Source organism: Papaver somniferum, chromosome 10 (genome assembly GCF_003573695.1).
Source record: "Papaver somniferum cultivar HN1 chromosome 10, ASM357369v1, whole genome shotgun sequence".
Taxonomy (NCBI): Eukaryota; Viridiplantae; Streptophyta; class Magnoliopsida; order Ranunculales; family Papaveraceae; genus Papaver; species Papaver somniferum.
In genome coordinates, this window is record NC_039367.1 from 143,588,043 (window position 1) to 143,610,794 (window position 22,752).

Here is a 22,752-nt window from a genome sequence, read left to right on the forward strand (position 1 = left end):
TTTGACGAAAGCAAACTACAATGCTATAATTGTCGTCGACACGGACATCTTGTAAAAGAATGTCGTTTTAAAAAAAACAATCAAGCCAATTTTCATGAAGCTGAAAAGGAGGAGGAGCACATGTTTTATGCCCATCAAACATCAGCAGAAGAGAAAAAGGAAGCCTGGTACATTGATAGTGGCTGCAGCAATCACATGACGGGAGATGAAAGTATTTTCCGCGATTTGGATACATCTATCAAGTCTCTAATCAGGCTAGGAAATAGTGACTTGGTTGAAGCGAAAGGAAAAGTTACGATAGCCATACAAACTAGAAAAGGTATGAGACTTATCAAAAATGTTTTCCTAGTTCCTAATCTAAAAGCTAATTTACTAAGTGTTGGTCAGATGGTAGAAAATGGGTATTCTCTATATTTTGATAATGGCATGTGTTTCATATATCATAAGAAAAAAAAACATCAGGTCATTGTCAAAGTAAAAGTAAAAGAGAGAAATTTTCCAATCTACTGGAATTATGTACATAATGCAGCAATGAGGGCAGAAGTTGATAAAGGTTCGCAGTTTCGTTCACTAAAGCTTCAACAAAAACAGGTTTCAACAAAAGAATATGGAGGTTGTAAACATCGCAGGACGGTTCCAAGGTACAAGAAAGTTTGGAGAGAAAAATCAAGAACAAGCACAATCGAGACATGCGGCTTTGCAGTCCTAAGGGAAGACTACAACAAATAAATGAAGTGTGACAGAAAAATGAAAGCAGTTCCATCGAATAGAAGAGAAAATGCATTAGGGAGGAGTGTTGGAGTTAATGCATTTCCAAAAGTTAACAAGACTGTAAAACAGTAAAGAAGTTAGAAAAATAATCTAGTTAGTTTGTCAGGTTAGTGTGAATGAAGTTTGTGACAAGAAAAATCTAGAGTATGCTGAAGTGTGTCCTTTAATGTGAACAAGTGTGAAATGAAAGACAGAGAAAAGAATTATATGGAGTCTGTATAGTGTGTCAGTCAAAATAGTTTATCTGAATGAAAATTTTAGAGAAGATTAGAGAGTTCAAAGGTCGGCTAAAAAGCCTATATGTATGGATACTTGTACTACTCAGTTAGTAAGAGAAATGAAAAAGAAAAAAATATTAGTGAATGAAAAACAAGATAAGATCATAGAGAGTGAGTCAGTAACATCTAATTGAAATTTCAAATTCAGAATATCATAGAAGCAAGTCCAGATACCAACACAAAACACTCCAATATCCAACAGGGAGGCTTGATGATCTACCCAAAGATATCATACCAGAGATATTGAGTAGATTACCGACTTAATGTGTTATGGAGTGTAAATTGGTTTGCAAACCTTGGAGAGATCTTATTCATCTTCCATCCTTCTCTCAAAAGCACCTGAATCATCTTAATTCTGCTAGTGATGATGATTCTGGAAAGTTGAATTTTGTTTTCTTACATGGTGTTATCAATGATTTTTCTTATGATGAGTATGATGAGAATTCTGATGAGACACCCTTCGGTAGAAAAGAAAGAATGAATGTAAACCTACCATTTTACGAGCATGCTCCTGGTTATTCTTTTGCTGGTTCTTGCAATGGTTTAATTTGCCTCCACTCATTTCGTAAACATATTTATGGACCTACATATATCTTTAATCCAATTACCAGAGAATATATAATTTTTCCAACATCTAAAGAAAATTACTGGTGGACTGGATTTGGCTACACTCTTTCCACCAATGAGTACAAGGTTGTTAGGGTATATGCAGACTCAAATGTTCAGGTATACACTCTTGGAAGTAGCACTGGATGGAGAAATTTGGGAACGATTGACATGAATGTGGAAACGTTTAGAAAAGATGCTGGTGCGTTTGCAAATGGTGCTCTTCACTGGGCAGATAACAAAGGAACCATTCTTGTTTTCCATTTGAGTGATGAAAAGTTTAGAAAACTTCCACCACCGCCTTGGTTCACACCATCTGGTTATTTATATTTTCCTATTTCACTAGGGGTTTTTGGTGATTTTTCGAGTGCTACTTATTATCGCTATTCTTTTTCTGGTAAAAGTGAAATATGGTTGTTGAAGAAGAATAGAGATAATTATAATGACTTGAGATGGAGAAAAGAGTTTAGTTTAGAAGACGTCAATATATTACGACATTCATCGCCATTTGGGTTTACAAAGAGTGGTAGGCTTCTATGTTATGAGCATCACACACTTTATGGTTATGATCCAGAAGCATCATCTGCCAAAATGGATGTGAATTTTGGCAAGACTATTACTGCTTCCATCCCTCACAGGAATACTTTAGTTTCATTAAACGTATTAGGAGAAAAAGATGCAAAAATAATGGAATCTGGTGAAACAACAAGTTCAAGTGAGGAGGCAGAAAACAGTGATAAACTGAAGAAGCCGCAAAATGAAGCAATAGATCTCTAGGTAAGTAAACCTTTATTGAAATTTTAAGCATTTTGAGACTAGATAACAAGGGATCTTCTCATTCCTAAATCTAATGAATTGACAGTGTGTGGTGTTATTATATCATGTATGAATTACTCCTGCTAAGTTTGCTTCGGATTTTGTGATTCACTTTTGGTAGACTTAATTATAATGCAATGCTTACTACTGTAAACTTATTTCCTTTTATAAGAAATAAGAAGCAGAGTCTGAGATATATATGCAGAAAATATTGCAGGTTCCCAGTAGTCTTATGCTCCTGGATAGGAAATCTATTTGGTTCTTAGTTCTCAACTTTTATTTGTTTAATGTTGTCACTTCAAGATTTAATCTTTTTGCATGACTTATAGTGCGATACTTGAGTTCAAGGAGTTAGAGGCTGATTCTGTCAGTTGTTCTGTTTTTGTGGAGAGCCTAGTATTGCCTTAGCTCAGAAATTTATGTGGTGCATGCAGAGAAAGAATACTTAGAAGATGTGGTTGTAATGGTAACAAAAAATATTTTAAGAACATGACTATTATGTACTTGAAATATATGTGTCTGCTTTCTATATTTTTGCTAAGCTGGTTTCTTAGTGATTTGTTGGCAAGAATTAGTGAATCTTACCCTTTGAGATATCTTGTGGTTGTGAGTGTCGTCTTAGTTGTTGTCAATCCGTGAATGTAGCTGTTATATTGATGCTCTTTATTATCTCATATGCTTGACTATCAAAAATTCGGCTGGTCTGGACCCTCACTTTCATTTCTAGGCCACTTTTTTTATTTTTTACAAAACTAGGCAAGTTAAACGGATTCCATCCACTTTAACCATCTCGGTCAATTTATCGCGTTGACTTGTCAATATCTCGCCAAAATATCATATAGGGATACACTACAAGAAAACTTGGTTTGAGCAACCAAAATCTTAGCAAGAGCCCAAAATTTTGGTCGCTTTAACAGTTAAGCAACCAAAATTCCGACTACCATAAGTTTTAGCGGTTGCTAACCTGTTACCGCTACTTCTTAGCTACCAAATAATGTTTTTGGTTGTTCAAGTACTTTTTCCAAGTTCTGTATAGTGAGTGCCATAGTAGGTTAGTAGCTATTTACGTCAAGCGACCACAGACTAGCAAGTCAAAATAAATTTTGGTCGGTCAAACCTGTCTCAGCAACCAAGTTTAGAATCACCAAATCAGAAGAGATCACGAGCATGTAGCTAGCTTAGATCATTGGTTGGACAGTTTACTAATCATCCTGCATAAGGGTTCGAAAAAAACTATGAATTTAATCCAATAGATATACACCCAATCGTAATTCAAATTCTCCCCTAAACAATTGTTTGTGTCAAGTTACACTTAATCCAACTTACAGCTGAATTCAATCGACACTTATGTTCAAAATCCGAGAAACACTAATAAAAACTCAAAATTCACACTAGTACAAGTCATTTATTCTATCACTCAACACACTGCCAGATTTGTGTAGATAATGACTTGCTTGCAAGCATTATTGCTTCTCCCCACTTTCTTCTCCTCCAACAGCTTTGTATAGCAAGAAATAAGAACTAGGAGAGAGTGACACACCTCAAGTTGGTCGGAAGGCTTTTTTTAAGCTCTCGCTGCAATTGAATTACTTCTGATTCAGGTCCAGACCTTTAAGAAGAAATGAATACTAGTTATGCCTTGTGAGTATATACAGATTATGCAAGATGGTGACTATAGCAAGATTCGTAAAATGGGTATGCGCATATACTAGTGACAAGCAAGGTGCTGAGAAGACCGCAGGTTTTGCCAATAAAGAAAGAAAATAAAAAGAAAAAGAAATGTCGGTCTGCAGAAATGATCTAGCAGAACCAATGTTCGAACTTTTGTAAAGACCCGACATTAGATTCATGGTTTACGGCAACTAGGTGAATACAGAACACTTATGATTGAAATCCTTGTCTTGTTAAATAGGTTATATTTTAAAGATGAATCAATATGAGTATTTACCCTGAACTGAAGTTACACATGTTCTTATGAGTTCCCCGTTAGTCACCAAATTGATATTCCTGAATAACTAACCAAACAATCATTATGCAAGGTTAAAAGACATATGCATGACTTACTTCTTTGATGGCTTGATTTGTTTTTCAGGTGTTGCATTCGTGTTTGTAAACTCTGAAATGAAGGACCTTTTATCTGCAGAATTATAAGAAAACAGTGACTACTTATGATGGACAAACTATGATAAAAAAAAACATAGAGGGGAATTGCCTAAGTAAATGTCAAGATAGGTGTAAAATTATCATGTCTATTGCTTCGAATGGCACATGTCACATCAGCTTACATAGTACATGTACAAAGAAAGGACAAACTGATATACCTATATAAGAATTTGTACAGTTCAATTGTATACTCTGAAGCACTCTAAATGGACATTTGTACACAGCTCAAAGGTAGGACTTACATGGATATCGACTGAGATGAACCTAGAAGGTAATGCATGTGTAACTCAAACCCGTAAAACAAAAGTTTTCTTACCGTTCCAATGGAGGGCTTCTCCTTGCTATCCTCTGTTAGAAGTAACCCACCAGCAGTTTCCTTCTCGGCCTCCTCAACCTGAACACGATCATGTGTAAGAACCACTATTAAATAGGAAATCACTCAAATATGTAATCACAAATTATACTACAACCAAAATAATGCAACGAGTAACAACCCCAATCTAAAACATTGCCTGCTTAGGTAAAAGAAACCATGTTCACATGAACCCAATACTACTATGGTGCCTCATAGTGCAAGGTCCAACCCTCCCCTGTAAAATTTACGTGCAATTGTTTTTCCAATTTATTACTCTCCCAAGCCATTCTTTACTTATATTGACACCTTAAATTTCTCTAGATTTATGAAGAATCTGACTATGTAAAGTGGGAACATACGTTAATTAACACGCGTTCGTTCAGGGGCTTAAAATCCTTGACATCTTCGGTCTCGAGAATACCAACAATGCCATCGTCATTCAATAAAATATGGCTTACTCAATTCAAGTCCACTTCAGTTCCGGCATATTTGGAGTAAATGATTTGAGCACCAGTCTACCAACAAATCAGCTTACAATTGTTAATGTCAATTCAAAACCATAGACACACAGAAGATAAATACCCCTTAGCTGAGCTAATCATTACCTTCACACTAACATCGACTTGGTCCTTTCCGACGGTCTTACCCTTCTCAATAGCAAGGAGCTCACTTCCTTGTGGCTTAGTCTGAGCGGTAGAAGGCGACTGAATACCACCTGTGGTCTTCTGCTATGCTGTCTTGGTTACAACAAGCACCCTGTCTCCCAAGGGCTTGTGTCTCCCAACGGCTTGAGGGCAGTGTACAGTAAAAAAAAATAGAGCAAGGTTAATTATAATAAAAAGATTCCAACTAGCAACAAGTGAGTAAAGGTAGGATCCCTGAAAAACAGTTGACAGTCATGGTACTTCATTATCACATACAAATGAAGATGAACCAGCAACTGAATCCAATGGATTCGCATAGAAATGATATAGTTCACAAATTTTATCCCATACCTAAACAGGCTTCAAATAAACACACTGAGCAAAAAAATCTACCAAAGCATAATGCCTAATGATGAGCATAAGAATGAGCCTTTTCTTTCACAAACCCTCTAATATCTCAATTATGAATCAAACAACATAAACGCTTGTCACTTGTCAGCATAATGGTAGGCATCACAATCATCCTTTACTTTGACAAACTCTCTCGTATTGCAACAAAAAGCAAATCAGACTACTGTTACCCACATGGCTGCCCGACTGGAACAACATAAATCACATATTTGTTAAATAAAAATATCTTCTAATCAGAACCCAAAGCAGCGATTCATAAGACAATGACTAAGCAATCACAACCGAAAAAGCAATACCCAAACGATTAAAATTCACAGGGATTTTAATTTGGGTAGTAACAAATTTGTAATACACAGAAAGCCCAATTTGTTAAGCTCAACTCCATCACTACCCACTTCTAAAAATCTCAAATTTCCCCTATTACATGAACAGACAATTCTAAAAACTCAACCCACATTTCAATTGAATGAAATCCCACTTTGAAGAAAATCAATTTTGTTCCTTAATTCAATGAAAGTCTATCTAAGAAAAGTAAAATAAACGAAGAAAACATCTAATAGAGAAAGATACAAGCCTGTATAAAAACTAAATAAAACGAGCACGCCAAAGAGATTTAAGTAAACAGATGAAATATCTAGCTTACTAAATCTTGATAAATTCTTGGTAAAAGAAACAATTTTCACTGAAAAAAATTGAATCAATCAATTGTCAACAGTAACCGGACAAAATCGAAGTAATAAATTGATTAAAACCCCAAAATTAAATGAACCGCTCAAGAAATCCAAAGATCAAACAAATCCCACACTGATAAAACCCTGGATCTGAATAATATATAGCATCAAAACTTTCTCAAGGGAATAAAAAAAGAAATCAGAACAAACCTAAAACTGTAACGGCCGCGTCATTCCCTTTCAATTTCTGAGAGAGAAACGAGGGATTCGAGTTCCTTTCAAACTGTGAACTAGAGATGTTACGGATTTGAGGTTTAATTCCGGAAACAAGTTTTACTTTTTGTTTTACTTCATAAGATATGTGATGGATCGGAGTTTTTTTTACTGAAATTGAGACACAGAAAGAAAGAAAGAAAGAAAGAAAGGTGAGATAGAAGCTGTGAAAAGGTTCCAAATGAGAGAGAAGGAGAGAGTTTCTGCCTCAGGGTTTCAATTCTAGATTTACCAAACATGAATTTTAGATTCCACCCAAAAAAAGCGCCAACATTCCCGCCAATTCGTTTACCCTAAGATGTTTTCGCGCCACATAAGAGCTGTAGTTTTGGCACCGTTGGATAAGGTAGTAATCCGAATGTCGATACAGATGTCTTATCGAGTATTCTTACTTTAATGAAATAGATACAGAAAAGGAATTATCATGAAAGATAATATCCGATATCCGTTAAAGAATGCTTATGCATATTTTTTTAAATTTTATTTGAATAATATATTTAGTTGTTAACTTGGTAGTTTATGAAGACGTAGAAATAAAAATATTATGGAAGAACAAAAACATAACTAGTTTTAAGTCACCTGATTATTTGTTGCACATATTTCGGTAAGGCTAACTTGGTCATTTTCACAATTACCTGAATGTTTGTTGTGCCTTTTCTGGCAAGGGTGATTTGGTCATTTTTGAAGTAACCGATTATTTGTTGCACATATCTCGCAAGGGTAATTTGGTCATTTTTGAAAATGTCTGATTATTTGTTTCACATTTTTCGGCAAGGGTTTTTTGATCATTTTCACAATCATCGAACTATTTATTGCACATATTCTGGCAAGTGTAATTTGGCCATTTTCGAAGTCACCGAATTATTTGTTGTGTCCAACAAGGGTATAACCGTCAATTTTAAATAAATGGCTGGCAAAGGGTAAAATGGTCATTCTATAGATATTCCTTGGGACTTATGATGAAGACAGGCTCAAATTCGACGAATGAGGAGGGATTGATTCGATCTGATCGATCTAGAAAGAGTTTATCCGGCCAGGCGTGGCGTGACCTGTTCCTCATGGGAATTTCCAATGGAAGTACGGTTTGCGTTAACCATACAAAACCCAAGGAATCAAAGAAAAACCAAGTGAGCTCGAGTGATATATTGGATAGAAATTAGTAGATAATAAGTGAAATTTACCAAAGTCAACTAAAATTAAGTTAAAATTATAGATAACTGGAAAAAACGATGAAAAACGATTGAAAATGACCAATGCGACCAAAATTGGAAAGATAGACGAGTAACAATGAAAATCAAGTGAGGTCGAGTTTTATTTGATAAGATTAGTATATAAGAAATGAAATTGACTAAGGTTGATGGATATTCGGGTAAGATGATGGATAACAAGAGAAAACGATAGAATTTGAGAGAAATTGAGGGAGACGACCGACATACGAAAAAATTGACGGGCAACAAACTAAACTAAGTAAACCAGATGGAAATCCGGACTGAATTAATAGGTAAATACGAGTTCACATTGTAGTGAGATGGAAGAAATTGGAAAAACAACCTTTTTAAATTGAGGCGATTGCGTCAAATTAAACAAGTGTAATCAGAATTCGATACTTCAATTGTAAATCTAAAATTTGATAGTTGAACTTAAGGAATTCAGATAAAACTTAAGGTATATGAATTTTAATTTGTAAATAAAATTTTGAGTTTCAATTTCTATGCACAAAGTTTGTGACGTCAGAAGGTTATTTTTCATCCTATATAAGGCGGTCGGCCGAAAATCATTAGGATTCTTTATAGGAAATTTGGACGGTGAATAATGCATAGTCATATGAATATACAGTGTAATTTTTTGGGCAACGGATATTTAATTTCGGTTTTTCATACGGATTAAGCGGATAAAATTGAGACCGAAGAAATAGAACTAAGCGCACAAAATTGACCGATATCGAGTCTTTCATAAGTTTCTGAGAAAAATTCTCCGAAACCTTAAACAAATCATTTTTTGGCAACTTCGAGAAAGAAAGTGGCTCCGAGTTCGAAACCTGGGAGGGAGTGGACTACTATAAGTCGGAAACTTTGTAAGAACGATGAATCCACCCATTTACAAGTAAGATTCCATCGAAAAATTCTCTGAAACCTTAAACAAACCATTTTATGGCAACTTCGAGAAAGAAAGTGGCTCCGAGTTCGAAACCTAAGAGGGAGTGGACTACTATAAGTCAGAAACTTTGTAAGAACGGTGAATCCACCCATTTACAAGTAAGATTCCATCGAAAAATTAGATGAAACCTTAAACAAACCATTTTCTGGAAACTTCGAGAAATAAACTCGCTCTGAGACCTAATTCATTGCACTAGTACTCGATTTCTCACCAGCATTACTAAATCATGCTTATCTTGACTAATTATCCATGAACTCACTCCAAGTTAACTCAGTTTTACTGGTTGCTCGCCTGATTCCATCTAATCCATTCCACTAGTGCTCAGTTTCCCACCAACATTGCTAAATCATGCTTATCGACTAATTATCCACGAACTCACTTTTACTAGTTTGTTTATCGTTATACCGAATTTGAAGTTCAAATCGATGCTGAGCTTCATATTTATCGATTTCGATGATGTGTCATGCTAAGTTTGAAGTCAGAATCCTCTCATAGCTTCGTGGTTCATAGATTATATGCCATTACACCGAATTTGAAGCTAGAATTGAGATCGAGCTTCATAATTATCGATTTTGATGATGTATCATCCTATGCTTGAAGTCAGAACCCTCTCAGAGCTTCTTGGTTCATAATTTGTAAGTCGTTATACCGAATTCGAAGTTCGAATAGACACTGAGCTTCATATTTATCAATTTCGATGATACATCGTGATAAATTTGAAGTCAGAATCCTCTCGGAGCTTCTTGGTTCATAGTTTGTATGTTGTTATACCACATTTGAATTTCGAATCAACACAAAGCTTCATATTTATCGATTTCGATGATGTATCATGCTAAGTTTGAAGTCAAAACCCCCCGGAGCTTCTTGGTTCACAGTTTGTATGTTGTTATACCAATTTGAAGTTCCAATCAACATTGAGCTTCATATTTTTCAATTTTGATGATGTATCCAGCCAAGTTTGAAGTCAGAACCATCCTGAATTTCGTGGTCCATCTCTAGTAATCTTATAACCTGAGCTTACCAGTGTGAACCAAAGCTACTTCATTACCTGTATGACTTGTCAAAATTACTTCATGACCTATGTGACTAGTCGAAATTCAAACTGGAAGCACTAAGAGAAAGCACAAAAACACAAAGAGAAAGCACAAAGAAAACACACCAATTATCGAATTCATTTTTCATTTTCCCGATTCATTCTTATACATTTTTTGGATTTTTTTATATCAGAACGTCGATAACAATGTCCTAAATTTATTAATATTTTTTTTTTGGATTTTTTTTCATGTCGAAGATTGATAATTAAACCGAAAATATGAGTTCGTATTAACACAAAGAGAAAGCATAAATAAAACACACTTTCCTTGATCCGTATGACACTCTTAACATAAATCTATACCGTCCAAATATTTTCATAATCCGTATGACCCCATCCTACCACATCTTATCCGTTTAAATTCTTTTAGATAAAACGATTTTTTTTTCTCTCACTTATCTTCATTCACTCACTTTTCTCTCGTCTCCCATCTTCCCCTCCCTCAGAAAAAAAACAACCCTAACTCCAATTCTACATCTGAACAAACGAAACCAAATCTCACATCGATTAATTGATGATGAATGGATTGGAAAAAGATTGAGATGCAATCGCAGCTATCGGTAGATAGGTGAAGAAATTCTTGGGTTCTAGTGAACACCCTAAATCTATCTCTCTGCCTCATTTCTCTATCCCATCTCCATTTCCTCTTCTCCTGCATCTTTTGCTAAACTAGATCCCATTTCTCACACTAACAACTCACCCACCTACATGTCTTTCTCTCTCTTTCAACCAAACCAGTAACACGGAATCACTCTTTTTAACTCTCTTCAAACTTCAGTATCATCAAGAAAGTATGATTCGTTGTTATTTCGATGTTTACTGAGATCCATCATTATTTGCTGTTAAATAGTTAAACTTGTAACTGATTTTAACTCCAATGATGATCTGAGGAGTTAGAATTTTGAAATTGTTTTAAAATTGTTGATGGGTAATTCGTTTTTCGAGATTAGGTTGAAATTTCAGGGGTTTATTTGATTTTAATTGGTTTTGGTTTTTGATTGAGTTGAAATTAGGGATTTATTGTATCTTATTTGGTTGTGAACTGTGGAAATTACAGCGAGAATGGTGATATGCTAGTGTTGTTGGTTTGATAATCAGATTGGATTGACAGTGTTGATGCTGGTGCTGTGGCTTTGTAATAAATGGGAAGGACCAGATGGGTAATTACAGATTTCAAGCTTTTGCCATTGAAATACAAGGAAGAATCTGTGGGTCGATCTGCTTGTGCTGGTACTGAATGTGAGAATACAGGAAGATCGAAAAGATATGGATTTGTAAGTATTTTTTTCATCTTCTGTTGTGGGTTTATGTTACTTATTCATAATCTTAATCAATACTGACACTTGTGCTTGATTTTCTGGTTTTAGGTTACTTTTAGTGATCTTGAAGCTGAAACTAGGGCTTGTTTGGATCCAAGTCTTGTTATTCATGGTAGTAGAGATAATTGCAATTTGGCTTCGCAGCCGGCTTCAGCAATGTCCGCAGCCAGTCAGTATAATTCTTCAAGACCCTTGTTGTGATTTTTGTTTTTCTTAATTTTCAGTTTCAATTCCCTTGGAAATGACTTATTACCCTTGAGTTTGGGGATTTATTATTTTGTTTCTTTTACTGATTATGATTGTTTCTTTTTCATTCTTTTCTGTCTAGGATTAGGGATGAAATTGTTATTGCAGGAATGGGTGAATATGAATGACTGAATATGTGTGTGTTCGATTATGATTTGTCCCATGATATTGCAAGAGACAGTGAACTGTGATCTGAGATGGAGTAATGGTGGTAATGGTCTCAAACAGTGACCATAAAGAGAGGTTGATATTCAGAATTGGCAAGATGGAGATGTGAATGGATTATGTAGATGTGTGCAGTAAGTTGGAGATGCATCTGTTTCCTTCTATTTTGCATCTCATAATCTGATGAGGTATCAAATTCAGGCATCTGTACAACGTAAAATCCGACAAAGTATTGCAGATGAGGTATCAATTTAGTAACTTTAGGATTTACAATTACCTAATATGCCAGATCGGGTTTGCTTTGATCTTAAATTTTCTTTTTGTTTTGGTTTCAGTTGTAGAAAAAGATGATGATGATGAATTTCAAGAGAAACTTTGTTCATGATTTTGGTAGGCCATGTAAGCTCTTTACCAAATTAGTAAACTTTTGTGCTATAAGCTCGTTAAACTAACCTAAAGCATTAACATTGTGTTTAATTTCTTTCAGGAGAATGAGCAGAGTGCCCTATTTGCTACGATGGTTTTGCAGTTCTGCTACAAAGAGAATTATTACTGCAAAATACCATTCTTCAGATCAGCTTAACATTGGTCATATTGATGACAGTGGCATCTATACTAGACATTTATCCACTTTTGCCCTTAATGGTAATAAGATGCACTTGAACTAATCTTAAGATAATGTTGGTATGATGGCAATGTTTTTATTCTTCCTAAGACTTTGATTAGCAGATGTTGCAATATTTAACTTGAATCCGTTTGGAGATGGTCGCAAAAACATTATCTTTTTAGGCAATAAAATGAAACTGCAAAGAAAAAAAGAGATAGTGCAGATATAATAGACACATGCCTTTACACTTGGTTAAGTTCTCTTCAACTTGTAACAGACTCACAAACATGCCACTTATTTGGGCACTGACTCTTACCCCTTAGAATTGTCTCATGCATATCTTCTAGGAAATTTAAATTTGTATAGGAATGATGGACGCACAAACTTTCAGTAACATTTTCAACCTGTTTGTATGATAACAAACTTTTGAGCAACTTGGGAAGATAGGATTATAGCGCGTAGTTTTCCATTTTCAGGATCCATTAATTATTTTTTTCGTTGATGTTTTAAATGCCTGCATGCTTTTGTGTTGTCAAACTATGATTTGTTATGAACTATTTTTTGTTTCCAGATTTTGGGTTCTTTGATGATACATGGAAACCTAATTTAGGGTAGTATTTGATCAATTTATCTTTTGCTTTTTTACTCTAGTTACTGCATTTTGAATGAAAATTCTGCTTATTCTATTACTGTAGTTTTGTTTTGTTGTCTTTTATTCATTTTCTTCATAGTAGCTACATAAGCTTGAATTTTGATTTAGTTGCTTGTTTTTACAACTTGTATGCAGAAAGAGATGAACCAGATCAGTGAGCAGGTTCGCCGAGGAGAAGTCAGCTACACACCTGAGAAAATATATGCAATGGTTGTTGATCCACGTCGTATAGGGGCTAAGCATACTCGTAAGTCAAAAGTTGCTGCCCGCTTCAGTTTAAATGAGAAAATTAAGCACAAATGGTTGCTCTCCAAGAACAGTTGGACTCTGAAAAGAAGAAAGTTGCGAAGCAAGACAAAGAAATCTCAAAGATTCAAAAGAGGGAGCGTAATCTCAGAGAGTACTTGAATGATGTTTTGCAGACGCTTGGTTGTCAACCTGTGCCAGATGATTCAGAAGATGAGTCCCAAGATGAAGGTGAACATGAAGTTGATGATCGATTTACTTGGGATGATGTGCAAGAAGATGAAAATGGCTATGCTAGGGACGATGATGATTTGCAAGAAGATGAGAACAATTATGTTGGGGACGATGATGATTTGCAGGCAGATGGATGTGCTAATGATAATTAGGAGAATGAATTGTCAGGGGAGGATGAATATGATGAATGTTGAATGTGCAGTTTTATTTTGGTGAACATACAGGTCCATTGCCTTCACTGGCTCCTTTTGTTACTTTTTTGTGTGGACCTGTATGGTTCTTGTTCTTTTCGGGGATGGTTTGCAAACAATTTGGTTAACTCGATGGTTTTTGTTTTTTTGTAACAAGTTAATTTGCTTGGGTGGGGATACTGATACCACGTGTGATTAAGGAATGGTTTTAATTAATTGGAAGTGGATAATTATAATTATGAAATCTTAATTAGTAATTACCTTCAGTATTAATTTTTAAAGTTTTCGGATTTCTAAACCAGGAGTACAAAAATTTGGTTTAAGCAACCAACTTCAGGCCATGTATAGGTATTTTAAATGCTCTTGGGTTGCTTGGTCTAGCTATGAAGCAATTAGAATTTATTTTAATTGCTCAAAGGGTACTTGGTCTAGCTAAAAAGCGATAATATTTCACTCTCTAATTTTGGTTGGTCTATCTATGAAGCGATCGGCGTTTCACTTGATCAAGTATGGTTGGTCTAACTCTAAAGCGATGGTTATTTTTCTTGTTCTAAGCAGGTCGGTCTATCTATGAAGCGATGATTATTTTGCTTGCTCTAGGCGAGTCGGTCTAGCTATGTAGCGATGATTATTTTGCTTGCTGTAGGTGAGTCGGTCTAGCTATGAATCAATGAACAAAGGAGACGCTACATGATAGTTGGTTGATTATTAAAGCAATTGCCTAGATGCTCTAGAACTATAGAGATCCCACCTTTTGCAACTTAAGAGCGAGAGCCAAATTAAGTCGCTCTAAGGGTTAGAGCGATTCAATATGGGATTTTCCAACCAAAACTGCCAGGTTGCTTAATCCAGTTTTTCCTGTAGTGATATCTCATGGATGTGGTAAGATTACTGAAATAACCTTTTTGTACGTGCGTCACTGATTTACTGAGAGTGTTCGGCTGAAGTAACTGCTACCAAAATTGGAATCGAATTGAACCGAGAGAACTCAGGGAGAGAGGGAGATGATAGTCAGGGTTTTTTCTTGATTTTGATAGGATATGAAGAGTTAGGAGAAGATTGAAGATTCTTTGTTGTTGTTAAATATCAGTGTCTAATGAAGTTATTTCGATGAAGAGAAATCATCTAAAGAAAGAGCAATTTCTATTTTTATTGATTCATGGTAATAAACAGAAGAGATTCAATGGAAGTACTAGTGTCTTGAATGAATTAGAATACACGGGTTCTCATCAGATATGATTTACAACAAGGAAATGGAGACGAATTCCTGATGGTTATGGATGTTAGGGTCTAAGTTGACGTTCTGATTTTAAAAATTAAGAATGAAATTCAGAGGTTTGATGGGACTGGAATCAGAGAATGGTTGAGAAGTTAAGAAGGAGATGAATTGTTATGGGGTATCTGAATTTAGATGAGGAACTAGTAAATCAAGATGGAGTTCATCTGTGAAGCACCAGTAAACTGCACACAGGTTGTTTGTAGAAAGGCTTAATCAAATTACAGGGAGAAGATGAACTGATGGAAGAGGGGTTACGAAGCTACATAAGTATCGACAGTATTGCTGTTGTTAGTTGTTTTTGATGATGCATTGGCTAGGTTTGAAGTGTTGTACTACAAGAGATGAAAATGGTGAGGATGTTCTGAATGGACTGAAACGCGATATTTGCATTGTGGTGAGTTCTGTTGAACTTTCTTAATCTCTGTTGTTATCTTCAATGTGATTCAACTTTTTCTTCCACATGGTTGTTTCATCTTCTTTATGCCTTTCTTTAGTTACAGTTTGTTTTCTTGTTGTTAAGATTTCTGAAATTGAATCCATGGTAGGTCCTGCAATGAGTAGACTGCGATAGAGTTGGGAGTGTATCTTATATGCATCTTAATGCAAATATGGTTTTGCGGATCACTGTCATTTCTTATGGATGATTTGTTCTGGTAAACCAACTCATGAGAAATGATTTTTGGAACCAGCATTATATGTAATGCCCGCTGTTTGGTGTTTCTGGTTGGGTGATTGTAACGCCATCGTCTGAATCAAATTTCTTTCTTCCCGAAATTCTTCAATATTTATCATTCATTTTCGTTGAGGCTTCTATATTTTGTTACACATGTTATGAACTGAGAATGAATGTTAGGACAAGTGGGTTGAGATATGAATGAGATAATATTAATGGTTATGGGGAATGGCTCAAGTTGTGTTGTGTGTTGTTGCCAGAATATTGCAGGTGAAATGAATGGAATGGTGGTGCAACTATAGCAAGAAGAAGTTGGCAGAGCAATAGACTGGATTGTGTATGAGACGCAAACTGATGGTGATTTTGTAGAATGCAATGGTGAGTCTAAGTCTGGAGTTTTGCTGTCAGATTGTAGAGATGGTTCAAGGGGATGGATGTTTGAAGAGCTGGGAAGTTTATCTTAAGTTGAACATAACGATGAAGAGCTGGTGCTGCTGAATCTGGGCAAGTGATGCAATTGCAGTTGAAGATGGAGGTCCAATGGTTAGCAATTCTGTTTGTTTGGTTCTGCAACGAGTAAATTATGGGTGTTAATGAATTGGGTTTGACATGATGAGAATGCATGAAGTCAAGAGTACAGGTGAGTTTGTTGTGTTCTTTCGATCCATATTTCATCTCCTTCCCTGAAAAGAATACAAATTTCATACAAACCCAAAACTCTTAATCGTAAATGAACTCCAAATCAACCATCAATACTATATAATGAACCAAGTAAATTCAAACGCTAATAGTAACTAGCTAGCAGCAACATCATTTTATGTGCCCATCTTCTTTTATTAATCCCACTCTTTCCTTTCCATTAGGTTCTCTGAGCACTAAACATGATATGATTTCACAACATCACCTCCTCCATTGGATGATGTTACATTTATTCCACCTGATAAAGTGAGCTTCTCCTGATTGATGTTTTTAGGGAGACAACATCTTCATATCGAATGTTGGAGATTCTCGTGCGGTGTTAGCAACGGCTTCTAACGATGGAACGTTGGTTCCAGTTCAACTTACAATGGACTTCAAGCCAAACTTACCACGTGAGTCTCTCTCTAAGTATCTGTAGTTTCACCTCATACTCTAGTCCAAGTTTAAGTCATTCAATTTCTTCCGTCTTGATATCTAAATTCTCTTCTTCTTTTTTTCTCAAAGGAGGCAGAACGGATAATGCATTGCAACGGAAGGGTGTTTTGCTTAGACGATGAACCAGGTGTGCATAGAGTATGGTTACCAGCTGAGGAAAAACCTGGATTAGCAATGTCAAGAGCCTTGAGAGATTTCTGCGTCAAAGACTTTGGTGTTATTTCAGTTCCTGAAGTCACACAAAGGAGTATAACCAGTAAAGACCAGTTCATTATCCTTGCCACCGATGGGGTATGTATAAAAATCATTCTAATTTCATTTCCCTCGTGTTCCTAATTTCACATGAAAAATGGTGCAAATATTCGCAGTTTTCTAATGTAAACACTAAACTCTGATCTTATCGAGTCAGGTATGGGATGTTATCTCAAATCAAGAAGCAGTTCAAATTGTATCTTCAACACCGGATAAACGTAAAGCAGCTAAAAGAATAGTCGAATGTGCCGCACGCGCATGGAAACGTAAAATACGAGGAAGCTTTAGGTTAGGAAATTGTCTGGGTTAGGGCCATGTTACCATTCTATGTCATTATTCAGAAGGAAAAAAGGGCCTTCAGTCTCAATGCCATTCCCATTCTTCGGACTTTTCTGTAATGTCTGTTGCATTCATTCCGACCGGTGCAGCGTTGCTTCTTTACTGATGATGTATGCTCAGGCAATTCAATGAGTTCAGCAAGCACTGAATGTTCAATATATTTGAAGGACTAACACGTCTGTTTAGCTAAGAAGATATGGACAGCTGGAAGATAACTGCAGCTGACTTTCCATCCATCACTTTTGGTCAAAACTTGCCTAGTTTAGCAATAAATAAAAAAAATGGCATACATTTGAAAAGCACCAAAAAAACAGGCCTATTTTTGTAAAAAAGCCCTTTTATCTAATGATGTACAAATACAAGTTTCCTTGTTCATTATTTTATTGATTTGCTCAATTGGCTGATATTATATCGACTATGCACTTCACGGCCGAAGCATGAGATTGCGTCCGAAGCCATTTAGCCATATGTTCATTGGCTTGAAATGTAGATGTGGATGGAAGTATGAAACTTTATTCTCTTTGATACAAATCCTGTGACCTGCCGGAGGTAGCATTTGTGTTTTATCGATCAAGGTTTCAGTCAGATAACAGCCTGCTTATTTGTGTTTTTTGATGTGTTTAACCTTCTGGTTATAGTCAGTTTTTGGATTGTTTGCAGTTTGTTTTACGGGTTTTTAGACTAATCTTTCTAGCTGTCTGCTATTAGTTTCAGCGTTAGTTGACCCTAGGTCATGTGGATGTTTATATGGTGCTATATTAAGTTTTGGTAAGGTTGTTAACGATCTACTATCCACCCACTTTCTCTGTCTGTATTCCCTGTTAGATGTCTCCATTACACCATGATAGAAGTTAATGTACACAAGGACTTCACAGTTTGAGTTTAGTAGCTAGTTATGTAATGTGGCTACATTGTGATATCATGTGGTTAGATGGAAATTCCAAATTAATATACGAGTTTATCAACCGAATAATACGGTTAAGTTTAGCTACTAGGTCTTAGATCTGTTTTCCCGCAATTCAAGTAATGAACCTCTCGTTCTGCGAACATCTGTAGACAGAGATATGCTGCTAGAGTTAGGATTTAGGCATCCTTTTTTTGGTTGGATGAGTTCACCCACATTGTGCAACCTGATATTGGTAAGTAAAATTTCCCTTTTGTCCAAATGATTTACTCATTTACTGTTTTGAGGTTTCATGAGATTCCTCACGCCAAACTATTTGATTGAACTCCCCTTACATGGGTCTTAAATAAACTATCAAGTAGGGAGAACAGAAATGCACTTAAGATTTTGGGGTCTATCTGCTGTGTGCCACCATAGAATGGTGCAGTTTTATGATACTAGGTACAGTCCCTGTCATTATGATTTACAATATTTATCTTGTTTTCTATTTGGTAACAGGGTAGCTTTCTTGAACATTATTCACCTTTGAGTCGGTGATATGTTAGGCGTCGGTTGCTTACTTTTTGAAATTTATTAGTACCCTTTTCTATCTCGCGTCTGATTTTATTTTTGGAGTTGGTCTATCTTGCTTTCTAATTGCACGTTTTGCTAGTGTTCAGTAAGAAACTTTCATTCTGATCTACTAACACTTTTTAAATGGTTTACTTCTCTGGGTTTGATGATATATCTCATGACACACTATTCAATTGAACTTATTCTCCTGGTTCTTGTATAAGCTATCAATTGGGGTAAATAGAAATTGCACTTAAACAGTGGGTTGATTGCTTAAGTGATGACAGGGCAGACATAGACTGCAATTATTTGTTATGCTATTTGATAATAGGGAAAATTTGTTGAGCATTATTTATTGGTGAGCCAGTGACTCCTTATCTTGCATTTGTCTGATTTCATTTTCCTTTCTCGCTGCACATTGTAGATGTGATCAGTAGGAGAATTTTGTGAATAGTTAACATTACACTTCATTCAATTGCCATTTGCGAATTTTATAAATTTATTTTCCTGAATTTAGTTAAAATTGTTGTGGGTTAGTAGTTATTGGGCCAACTGAACTTTGTCAATTCACGATTTGTCCTAGTTGTTACCATCTTTTGTGCATCCTAAATTTTGCACGCAGAGTTAGTTCTTTATGTGTTCCTTCTGCTAACCTTTGTGGGTGCTGTGCATTTTAACATTGATTAACAACATTGATTAATCCAATTGAATGAGACTACTGTGTTTATGTCTCCAGATTTTGTAGCTTTTTGTTTACAGATTTTCCTGTAATCCAATTTCATGATCTGTAGGCTTGCCAGTTTTGTGTCTGTTGCAAAAACCACGGGCCTATGGCCAACGAGTCTAATTAGCCAAATTGTCAAACAAAATTCTTTTTGTAGTTTTCTCCAATATTGTACATTTGTTGTAATTTGATATATACCGTGACCTTATCTTGGTTGCAAAAACTTCAGTCCCATTTCAGCATTTCAGCTTTCTACCTTGGCAACCCAGCGCCGGGGTAGCTAACAACTTTTTAAAGAACAACTAAGAAATTCAAATGCTAGTCTTGTATTTTGCCTGGGATTACACAGGTTCAGAGCTCAAATTATAGCCAACATACAACACAGACAATGACAGACATTACCCAGGTAAAAATAATGGAAAGGCGACCAGTACTGAGACCAGTGATAATACTCCTAGCGGGCTTGCAGCTCGATCCACTTTCAGCTGCCCTATATATATATACACACAAATATCATTGCCCAAAATTATCTGTCACTCCAAAATCATACCCTATTTTTCTTCGTAAAAACCCTAGAAAATAAAAATAAAAATCGTGATTCGATTTTCACTCTCTTTAAACAACGAATTTCAGTATGAGAAGGTTAAACAATCTCCCGCAAATCTTGGAGAGATCTTATTTATCTTGCATCATTCTTTCGGTTGCACTTGAATCATCTTCTTTCTATTGATGATCATTCTGGTAAGTTCAGTTTTGTTTTCTAAACTCGTTATTCTAATAATATGTATGTTAATCAAATCATTGAAGAATTTTATTATGCTGAGTATGATGAGAAGACACCCTTTAATATAAAAGCAAGAATCAACATAAACCTTCCATTTTACGAGTGTAGATATGAATATTCTTTTGCTGGTTGATGTAATGGATTAATTTGCCTTGACTCATGGATTAGTGATATTCACGGGCCTACTTATATATTTAATCCAATCACCAGAGAATATATTATGCTTCCAGTATTTAAAGAAGAATACTGGTGGACTGGATTTGGTTACGTTTTTTCCGCCAGTGGGTACAAGGTTGTTAGGATAGGGGAAGGCTCAAATGTTAGAAGTATCCAGGTATACACCCTTGGAAGTAGCACTGGATGGAGAAATGTAGGAACGATGGGCATGAATAGGAAAATTTCTAATAAATCTGCGGGTGTGTTTGCAAATGGAGCTATTCATTGGGTAGATGAAGGAAGCATTCTTGCGTTCCATTTGACTGATGAAAAGTTTAACAAACTTCCATCACCAGCTTCCGAGTTTCAAGAATATTGTCCTATTTCACTAGGGGTTTTAGGCGATTTTCTGAGTGCTTCTTATAGTCGCAATTAATATTTTGGTGAAAGGGAAATATGGTTATTGAAGAAGAATAAAGATAATTATGATGACTTGAGATGGAGTAAAGAGTTTTGTTTCGACATGCACCGGAGCTCATGGCCATTTGGGTATACAAAGAGTGGTAGGCTTCTATACTATGAGTATCACAAAGTTTATGGTTACGATCCAAAAGCACCATCTGCCAAAATGGATGTGATTTTTGGAAAGTGTATTTCTGATTCAATCCCATATAGGAATACTTTGGTTTCGCTAAAAGTATTAGGAGAAAAAGATGCAAAAACAATGGAATCCGTGAAAGAGTAAGTTCAAGCGAGGAGACAGAAACAGTGATAAACTGAAGAACCTGTAGAATGGAGTAAGAGATCTCTAGGTGAGGAATCATTATCATCTTCATTGAAATTTTAAAATTTTTTAGATTAGATAACAAGGGATCTTTTGATTCTTTTCTGAATCTAATGAATTGACAATTTGTGGTGATATTATATCATGTATGACTTGCCCTGGCTATGTTTATTGCAGATGTTATGATTTACTTTACGAAACTTATTTCCTTTTATAAGAAAATAAGAAACAGAATCTGAGATGTATATGCAGAAAATATCGTGGCAAACTGAGAGCGGTCCTAGTGGTCTTATGCTCTTAGCCTTCTAGGAAATGTTTGTTTCGTTTAATGTCATCATTTCAAGATTTAGTGTGTGATTTTCGAGTTTGTGTCACCCAGAGCATGATACTAGTAGAATTCTCAAGGTCAAGGAGTTAGAAGTTGAATCTTACAAGCACATTATACACGGCATCGTAGAAGATTATAATAGTATGGGTGTTTCTAAGACTGAAAAGGAACAAGCAAAAATCTTTTGGCCAGGTGTCTCGGGCAATGAGGATCTAGGCAGAGGGAATAAAACGCCTGCAAAGAAAAACAAGTAGATGGCTCCTCTTTTAGTTGCTGCTAGCTCTGTATAATTGGGTTTTTAACCTTGTTTTTGTGTTTTTCTTTGGTTGGATTGCAACTGTTGTTGCCTCCCCTCGTTTTTGGCTTGTTGTTGCTTCCCTCTTGTATGCGCTTAGGTGCCCCATATCACTCGATTCTTTTTTCTTTTTACAATAAAATTCTAACCTTTTTATTTCAAAAAAAGAAAAGAAAAAAGAGTTAGAGGCTGGCTCTGTCAGTAGTTCTGTTTTTGTGAAGATCTCACTTAACTCAGAAACTTGTGTTGAGCATGCACAGAAAGAAGACTTATAACTACTGTACTCCATATGTGTCTACTTTCTGTATTTTTGCTAGGCTGGTTTCTTAGTGATTTATGGGCAAGAATGTATAGAGCACTCAGACTGGAGCTTGGAAATGTGAATATTCCATATCTTTTCTTTGAATTGCAATAGCCTATTTGTTGATTTTTTGGTATTTCATGGTACTGTGGAGATATATGAGCATAGAATTAGAATTGCTCATATAGAGCTCCTACTATGATAGATGGTGAAGCAAGACTATCTTTTGTTCACATTACAAGACTGCCATACTGTAGCTAACTCTAGATTATTCCACTAACTTCACTTGGACTTAATTTAGACATTACAAATTAGGTAATTCCAACACTATTACATCTTTTTGTTGAGA

General features: G+C 35.8%; 2 protein-coding genes, 1 long non-coding RNA gene and 1 pseudogene across 5 annotated transcripts; 2 read left to right on the plus strand and 2 right to left on the minus strand.

The window, feature by feature from the left end:
* The first annotated feature begins 1,319 nt into the window (after positions 1–1,319).
* On the plus strand, positions 1,320–2,432 carry LOC113316391 (F-box protein At3g07870-like). Its single transcript, XM_026564581.1, has one exon. The coding sequence runs from the start codon at positions 1,320–1,322 to the stop codon at positions 2,430–2,432; it is 1,113 nt and encodes a 370-aa protein (XP_026420366.1).
* A 1,611-nt stretch (positions 2,433–4,043) lies between these two features.
* On the minus strand, positions 4,044–4,619 carry LOC113319215. Its single transcript, XR_003345224.1, has 2 exons — positions 4,536–4,619; positions 4,044–4,080 (listed from the first exon to the last, which is right to left on the minus strand). It is a non-coding gene; the product is annotated as an uncharacterized LOC113319215 (long non-coding RNA).
* Positions 4,620–4,747: 128 nt separating this feature from the next.
* LOC113316392 lies at positions 4,748–7,667 on the minus strand (annotated as a pseudogene).
* Positions 7,668–14,896: 7,229 nt separating this feature from the next.
* On the plus strand, positions 14,897–17,850 carry LOC113319700 (probable protein phosphatase 2C 34). Of its 3 annotated transcripts, none has more exons than XM_026567941.1 (5): positions 14,897–15,571; positions 16,111–16,490; positions 16,824–16,941; positions 17,054–17,275; positions 17,394–17,850. In XM_026567941.1, exons 3-5 carry the CDS (start codon positions 16,888–16,890, stop codon positions 17,544–17,546), a joined length of 429 nt encoding a protein of 142 aa, XP_026423726.1. In that variant the 5' UTR covers positions 14,897–15,571; positions 16,111–16,490; positions 16,824–16,887; the 3' UTR covers positions 17,547–17,850. The 3 variants fall into 3 exon arrangements, with proteins under 3 accessions (XP_026423726.1, XP_026423728.1, XP_026423727.1); XM_026567943.1 differs by having other exon boundaries at positions 16,121–16,490; XM_026567942.1 differs by lacking the exon at positions 14,897–15,571 and having other exon boundaries at positions 16,106–16,490.
* Positions 17,851–22,752: the final 4,902 nt, after the last annotated feature.